The following is an 8898-nucleotide window of genomic DNA, read 5'->3' as shown; positions in this document are numbered from 1 at the left end:
TCTACTCCCCCTTCCCTGACTCCTCTCAGTGTCTGCAGATCTCTCATCTACCTATCTTCTAGGGTGCTCTGGGCAGGAAAAGTTTCCAGTAACATTTTTTGTTGTTATTTGCTTTCCCAATCAGAATTTGGTAGGGTATGTTTTCTGTGGTTACTGTGGAGACTTTCACATTACCTTCTTGACTTATCCTGTATCCATAAACAGCCTTCATTAAAAGACTCTTGGAATTCACTTTAAAGTGGGTTCTGTTTGTCTCTTAAAAACTGCCTCTTGGGGGCAGCTAATTGGTACAATGAATAGAGCACCAGTCCTGAAATCAGGAGGACCTGAGTTCAAATTTGACCTCAGACACGTAACACTTCCTGGCTGTGTGACCCTGGGCAAATCACATAACCCCAATTGCCTCAACACAAAAAAACAAAACAAAACAAAAATTGCATCTTAATCAACTCTGATAGCCTTGGTTCTTCTCAACAATGTGATGATTCAAGGCAATTCCAATAGAATTGGGATGAAAAATGCCATCTGCATCCAGAGAGAGAACTATGAACACTGAATGTGGATCAAAATATAGTATTTTCATTTTTTTGTTTCTTTCTTTCTTTCTCATGGTTTTCTTGCTTTTGCTTTGATTTTTCTTGTACAACATGAGTAATATGGAAATATGTTTAAAAGGATTGCACATGTTTAACTTATATCAAATTGTTTGCTGTCTTGTGGAGGGGGAGGAAAAAAGGGAAGGGGAAAAATTTGAAACATAGTCTTTTTTTCATAAAGCTTTTTATTTTCAAAACATGTGTATGGATAATTTTCAATATTCACCCTTGCAAAATTTTGTGTTCCAAATTTTTTCCCTCCCTTTCTCCAGCTCCGTCCCTAGACGGCAAGTAATCCAATATATGCTAAACATGTGCATTTCTTCTATACATATTTTCACAAATATCATGTTGCACAAGAAAAATCAGATCAAAAAGGAAAAAAATGAAAAAGAAAACAAAATGCAAGCAAACAACAACAAAAAGAGGGAAAATATTATGTTATGACCTACACTCAGTTCCCATAGTCTTCTCTCTGGGTTTAGATGGCTCTCTTCATCACAAAACCATTGGAACTGGCCTGAATCAGATGAGATCATTATTGAACAGAGCCATGCCCATCAGAATTGATCATCTTAAAATCTTGCTGTTGTCATGTATAATGATCTCCTGGTTCTGCTCATTTTACTTAGTATCGGTTCATGTAAGTCTCTCCAGCTCTCTCTAAAATCATCCTGTTGGTCATTTCTTATAGAACAATAATATTCCATAACATTCATATACTATATCTTATTCCGCCATTTTCCAACTGATGGGCATTCAACTCAGTTTCCAATTTCTTGCTACTACAAAAAGGGCTGCCACAAACAAAGCGTGCCTTTTCCTCCATAATAATCTCTTTGGGATACAAGCCCAGTAGAAACACTGCTGGATATGCACAGTTTGATATACCTTTGGGCATAGTGGAAATAAAGTTTTGCAAAAATTAATATTGAAATGAGGTGATTCAAGACAATTCCAATACGTTTGGGATGGAAAGTGCAGTCCACATCCAGAGAGAGAACTATGAAGACTGAATGTGGATCAAAGCATAGTATTTTCATCTTTTTGTTGTTGTTGTTGTTTGTTTGCTTGCTTGCTTGGTTTTTTTTCCTTGTATTTTTCTCCTTTTGATTTGATTTTTATTGTGCAGCATTGACAGATATGGAAATATATTTGGAAGAATTGTATATGTTTAACATATATTGGATTGCTTGCTGTCTTGGGGATGGAGAGCAAGAGGAGAGAGAAAAATTTGGAACACAAGGCTTTGCAAAGGTGAATGTTAAAATGTTTCTATGTATTTGGAAAAATAAAATACTATTGAAAATTTTTTAAAAGACTGCATCTGACTATTCTAATTTTATTTTTCATAAATATCTATGCTTGGGCCTGTACTTTTGCATTTCCTAGGACCTTTTGTTTGTGACTTGAAGTCATGAGACAATTCTGGTATCCACATGGGAAAAGATAACATTTCTTTCCTGGGACTAAACTGAGAACTGAAGCAGCTGGACACTGTGTATTTGTTTTGTTTTGTTTGGAACAAAATGTTTATTATGAAATTTTTTGCCATATTCAGAATGTTCCATGATAAACCATCTTAGTAGATCAGAATCTACATTCTAGGACCAGAAACTTTTGCTTTTTAAAAAATTATGTACAATTGGTTATTCCACTACATATATAATAAATTTATATATACATAAAATTTATATTTATTAATTTCTTTTTTTCTTCCTTCTCTCTATCCCACCATAGAGATGGCTATATTAGACACAAATAAGGCTCTGTATGTGTATATGTAAAATGATTCTATATGTACTTCTATTTACCAACTTTTTTCTGACTGCAGATAGCTCCTTTCTTTATATGTCCTTTGTAGTTAATTTGGGTATTTATAATAGACAGAATTACTTATTCACTCAAAGTCATTCTTAAAACAATATTACTGTTACACTGTTAACAAAATTTTATCTCCTTAACTGGAAGCATAATCATAAGCCATTCATGTTTCATAACTATACTGCCAAGGGCAGAATTACTATGAACTAGGGCATTTAAATCTTCATGATCCTAACAACCCTTGGGTTTACATTTTTATATATATCTTTTAGGTACATCCTGTAGTTACTTATGTTTTTTCTCCTTTGGTAGAATGTAAACACATTGAGAGCAAGTAATGTTTCTTCCTCCTCCACCTTTCCTTGCATCTTCATCATTTAGCCCAGAACCTGGCATATTAAAGGCACATAATAAATGCTTATTGATTGACAGGCACCAATCCTATCTATATGTAATACCTCATGGCCATAGTCTCTCACCCCTATTAAAACATGAGGGAGATGCATTTTCTCAATTTCAAAGAAAAGGAAATTGAACATCATTATTGTTATATTAAAACTTATAAGGTTTAAGGTATATTTACAAAATAAAATTGTAAAGAAATGAATCATACTTTAAAAAAAAAATCCTACTACACTGTCTAAATAAATGAAACTTTATACATCTCTAATTCACTTCTCTAAGGCCTTAGGAGCAGGGATTCCAAGAGCTAGAGATTTCTTTTGCAAACACATTGTATAATATGACCTCTCAATACCATCATGGATGCTAGAAGAAGTGCCTCATCTCTGATTTACCCTATTTTCATTGTAAGCTAAGAAGCTTAGTGGAACTGGAGACGTTAAGATTTTAGGAACCTAAATTTGACTTCTTGCACTAAAGGCTGTGGTTAATAGGTAGCCTGAAGAAAAAAGAGGAAAGTGTGTTCTGATGACCAAATAGCCTCAAATTGTGTCAGGAATGGGTGTTCTTTAAATCGGAAACCACTTTATGCCAATTCTATGAGTTTTGTAAGGGATATATTCCTTCCTTTGGGGTATTTACAGTCTGCTGGAAATAGAGAATTGTTATGAATAAATTGTGTAGAGAAAATCTGTACTGAGGGACTATAGGGTTAAGGAATGATCAGAGTGGGAAGAAGTTAGTCCCCCAAATCCAGAAGATACAAAGAAAGGAAAGTTCATAGGAACATAGAATCAAAGATTCAGAATTAAGTTAGAAGGGATTTTAAAAGCCTTTTCCTTCATTCTACAAGCAAGGAAATTAAAGCTTGAGAGAGCAACTAATCCAAGCTCACTCAGCTAGTAAGTGGGTATAAAGGGATAGATAAGAATTTAGGATGGAGCAGAGAAGAGGCATAACCAATATGGAGTTGGAGCTATGTAAGTTTAATATGCTTTACATACATTATTTTGATTAATCCTTATAACAGTTGTCTAATGTTTATTTTTCTCATTTTTATTGATTCTTTTTGTTTTACATAAATTACATTTCCATATACAATCTTTCCCCCCCATCCTACCCAATGTGCTTTTCCTTGTAGCAAAAATATTTTTAAAAGGGGGAAAAAAATCACTTCAAAAAATTAATCACATTGCCATGTCTGGCAAGATTCACAGTATTCCATACCACAGTATTACAAGTCTGCCTCTGCAAAGATGCATTTTCTCAACTCATCTCAAGAGCAAAGTTGATAATTATAACTGTATAGCCTTCAATTCATTTTTTCTTATTGTTAGTATAGGTTATTTTCTTAAACCTGTCCCCATTCTTCCTAAATCTTCTCATACTTCTCTATATAATTATTTTCACAATTATTTTACTCTGCCTTACAGCACGAGAACATTTATAACTACAATTTGCTTAACTGTTCCTTAGTCAATTGGCATCTAGGTAAGAGATTTTTTTCTTTTTTACAGATGAGAAGTACTAGTGTTCTATTCACTGTACTATCTACTGGCCTTTGGATTGAATTTAAATAAACAGGCAGGTCAATAAAACCAGTAGGCAGTAGGGATGATCTATGGCCCAATCTAAACACCATCGACTGCAAAAGAAGGGTTATAAAATGACTTGCAAGTATATTATTATATTAAAAGTATTCATACATAAGAATACTATTTAGGCAAGACTATTAACATGCCAAATTAATTTCCCTCCCAAAAGGGAATAAGATATTTTCCCAAAAGGGATCGCATTACCAATTCATAGTGCATATAGTAATTAATCAAATAGATTCTGTCTACACAGTTCAGGAATAGCATCTGAAACAGATGAATTGATTTGTTGGCCAACAGTTACTAGAGTTTTGGTGAAGAAAGGGCCATCATTCGGCATGTTCCACTGGGTCTGTTGTCATGAGAGTTACAAGGTCACACTGACTCCTCAACCCTTTCCAGAAAGGAAGTCACCTCACTCCTGGCAGCTGTTTCCTTCAGTTCAGATACTTCATTGCAGTCAAGGTTCTTTTCTTCATGCTTTTTCTTACATAGTCTTTTGTATGTCTGATAAACTTCAGGAAAGACAGACACATGACAGTTATAAGCCATTTCATAGGGTTAATAATAAAATTATTTTTATTTCAGTCAATTAATTGCAATTCAGGGATTTATTTTTTAATTTAAAAATAAACCTCTAATTGTAAGGGAAGAGAATGAAGGAGAGAACTAATAAAAAAAAATGGAGCTTAAAGTAACCCCCTAATCATGGTGAAATAGAATCATTGTTTCCAATAATTATACAAACACACACATGCATGTGTGTGAAAGAATTTGAACTAAACAAAAAAACCAAAAATCAGCATAGAAATACTGAAAACTAATGAGTTTCATTCTGATATGATTTTTCTTATTTAACATTATGTTCCTATTATTATTCCACCAATAATAACTAAATCCAGTTGACTTGAACAGAGTAATAGGAACCAGTTAAATGTTAATGACTTAATTTGCTTCAGTGAATAAATCACTAACCAACAAGATGAATAATATGTTTTTTTCTGTGACTTCTTGGACCTGTCATGTTTTATCTGCAAGTCTCCGATATGCCCTTACAGAGTGCTTGATATTCATTAATATTTTACAATTGATTGCCTAGGAATCTGATTTCTTTTTTTCAGAAACCTTTGAAATCAGGTGGTATTTAATATCAGTTCATGAGGGCCAGTGTTGTGGAAAAGATATAAGCCCCAATAAAGCCTATTTTTATGTTTATTGGCAATGCTCCAATAAAATCCTTGTTCCTCTGCTAATCCCCAATTATTACTCTTCTTAGTAAATAGTTACTCATAGAAACTTCTAAATAACGGGACTTGGAATATAACTTCTGAAAGTATCCTGGTTTGTTTGAGGTACATACACTTAATTTTTAAAAATCTCATCAATTGTCCTGTATATTTCTCTATGAAGCTTGATCCAAAGATCTGTTTTAAATTTTCTACTTTCCCTAGAAATATCAGAGTGAAAGTATACTAAGGTGCTATTAAAGTTAATGCTCAAAAAAAAGGGAAAGCGTGATCCATAAGCACCATAATCACCAGGCAAGATAAATATCAAAGTATTTTCAACAAAAACAGAAAGAGAAAGGGGAATGAGAGAGAGAGAGAGAGAGAGAGAGAGAGAGAGAGAGAGAGAGAAAGAGAGAGAGAGAGAGAGGTTGATTTTAAAGCCCTCTGAAAAAAAAGTAAAATAAAAGTTCCTGAGGCTGTAGTATAAAAGCTCCTGAGATGAAATTTCTTAGAGTTTAGCCTGCTTTCCTCAGAGCCTACTGTTTGTTGATTCAGTAGAGTCAACTTAGAGATGTTACACTTCATTCAGAACAAACCTCAGCCTTTGGAATCTTCTCTAATGTCTTCCCAGGGTGTCTTAAGAAGACAACTGCTTTACTCCTTTATTTTTGCTCTTTTATATTCATTTCACGGCAATTTTCTGTCTGTGGCAGAACTCTAAAGTGCCTGGATATCTCTAACTTACTCCACAATTTTGTTGTATATTAGAAAAGAATAGCAAATTGTGTATAGTAGATTCACAGTTTCATGTACAAATGTCTTCTTAATTGTAATATGTTCTAGAAATGCTTGTTTTATTCTATAAATTTAAAATAAAATGAAAAAACTAACTGAAATATAAAAAGATCTATATAAGTAAGAGAATAAAAAATATCAAAGTTTAAAAAAAAAAAAAGTAAAATGGCATCTGTCTCTTCCCATCCCAATCCAAGTACTAAAAATGTATAGGTATTATACTCAGGATGCACCAACCTGCAATAATGAAAAATCCATTCAGCATCTGGAAAAATCCATAGTTCAAAGGGAAGGTAAATACCTGGGCCACTTGTTCTGAAGTGAAAGATAACTGAAGCATGGTGGAACACAGTTGTACATTCTGAGCTCCTGTTTCTATGGAAATGGTTCTGCACCTGCCAGTCAGAATATGATTTAAGTAAAATTTGATCAACAATAACAGCTTATGTTTATAAGATATAACATAACATAGTGAGTAGAGGACCTTGTTTGGAGTAAAGAATACCTAGATTGAATTTCCCTGCTTCTGACACCTTCCAACCACACAGATTAACTTTCTTATCATCCTTGACTTCTCATTCTCCTTTACTCCATATCCATTTGTTGTTGTTCAGTCATGTATGACTCTTCATGACCCCATTTGAAGTTTTCTTGGCAAAGATACTTCTGCAACTCATTTTACATATAAGAAAACTGAGGCAAACAGAATTAAATGGCTTGCCCAAAGTCACTTACCTAATAACTGTCTGAGGCCAGATGTGAACTCAGAAAGATGAGTCTTTCTGACTCCAGACTGGGCACTGAACCACCTAACTGCAAATTAGTCATCATTTTTACCTCCACAATGTATCTCACATCATTCCCCTTGTTTTTACTCACAGAATTCTTTCCCTATATTAGACTCTTCCCTGCACTATTATAATAACCTCTTAACTTTCCCCCCACGTTTCTCCTTTCTCTAATCCATCTTCACCTAATCCAAACACATCTACTAGATTAAAAATCCAAAAATCGATCATGTTCTTGCATGGATAAATATAAATGTTTCTTTGCCTCCACAATCTGTCTCCAAAACAGATCTCCAGACACAGCATGCATTATTTCCCCTCATGTGTTCTTTATCCTGACCAAAATGGCCTATTTGCTGCTCCTTAAACACATTTCATCTGTTGTCTTGTTCCTTTGCAAAAGATGTCACCATTCCTTAAATATATTCCCACACCCTTATCTCTGCCTCTAACAATCCCTAGCTTCTTTCAAAGCTAAATACAAATGCCATTTCCTACATAAGACCTTTCTTGGTGCTACCAGATGCTAGTACTCCCCCTCAAAATTACCTTGTATTGTAGTAAGCAGGTCCACTGAGGGAGAGAGTGGAGGTAGCACATCCCAGGCAAATTTAACCACCACCACCTTGCAACCATAGCCTTATGGGAGGAGTCAGTCCAGAATTCTACTCCTAAGAGCCCCTTGAGATAATCAGCTCACCTTCCAGCTTTAACTGGCCTCTAAATGGTCCCCAAAACTACACCCAACCTCCTTCCAAGTAATCAACCCTTGTCAAAAAGAGACCCGGCAACTGCTTCTACCAGTCTCATAGATCCCCACCTTCCCATTAGCCACACTTACTAAAGAATGGATAAAGCAAGTTTGTACCTCCAAAATCCCAGCACCATCAAAAGGTATGAACATAAAATATATAGTTGAACCCTTGTCTCCCTTTTTAAAAATGTGTACCCCTTGAGAACAGAGATGATTTCTCTTTTCCAATTATATCCACTTTGGCATTCTAATTCATTCTTTGATGTGTGTGTATTCTTTCCCATGGAACAAAAGTTCCTTGAGGGCAAAACTGTTCCACTTTCGTCTCAGTGTCACCAGCACATACTGTTTGACTCATGGTATGTGTTTCATAAATATTTATGATTGATTTTTAAATGTCATGTTTCATCTGATCTTCAAAATAACCTTAATTTCTTTCATACCCTTCCTCTATAATTCAACACTGCCACCATCACCAATATTATTATTAGCATCTCATAGTTTTGTATAGCTTTGTCATCTGTGAAATGATCATGACTATGTAAAACCAGGCTCAAAGTCAACAGAGACCTGGGATTGAATCTCTCATCTGTGACACATATTGGTTACAAACATGCTGTTTCAAAGTATCTGACATCAATATGAGATAGGGTAGCAAAGTGCTCCTCCATGTAGATTAGACTAATTCTTTCCTTAAAATACTAAGAAATTGTCTCTGAAACTTAATAGACTCAGAAGGCTGTAACTTCCCAGTCACCTAAGGGCAGTGCAAGAAGAGAGTACAAAGTCCTGGGTAGCTAGGTGAGCATTAGCAGAGAAAACCTGAAATATTGATAGGATTATAATATTCCTGAGCCAATCAAGGAAGGGCACTTATGGGTTCATCTCAATCTTAAATGGTCTTTTGTTCAAGTG

At 34.7% G+C, this 8898-nt stretch overlaps 1 protein-coding gene across 3 annotated transcripts in view; it reads right to left on the bottom strand.

Annotated features, from left to right (window-relative positions):
• Positions 1-3789: 3789 nt before the first annotated feature.
• Positions 3790-8898, bottom strand: part of SLC10A6 (solute carrier family 10 member 6) — a 32125-nt gene continuing 27016 nt past the window's right edge. Inside the window, exons 5-6 of one of the 3 annotated variants that reach the window (XM_051965108.1) lie at positions 6679-6836; positions 3790-4932 (exon numbers count right to left, since the gene is read on the bottom strand). In XM_051965108.1, coding sequence (XP_051821068.1) covers positions 4793-4932; positions 6679-6836 — 298 coding nt within the window. In that variant the 3' untranslated portion in view covers positions 3790-4792. Of the gene's footprint in view, positions 4933-6678; positions 6837-8898 lie in introns of those variants that run through there. The other 2 variants (XM_051965109.1, XM_051965110.1) reach the window with 2 other exon arrangements.

The sequence above is a fragment of the Antechinus flavipes genome, chromosome 6 (genome assembly GCF_016432865.1).
Source record: "Antechinus flavipes isolate AdamAnt ecotype Samford, QLD, Australia chromosome 6, AdamAnt_v2, whole genome shotgun sequence".
NCBI classification, from domain to species: Eukaryota; Metazoa; Chordata; class Mammalia; order Dasyuromorphia; family Dasyuridae; genus Antechinus; species Antechinus flavipes.
Note: the sequence above shows the minus strand (reverse complement) of the source record. Positions and strands in the feature narration are given on the sequence as shown.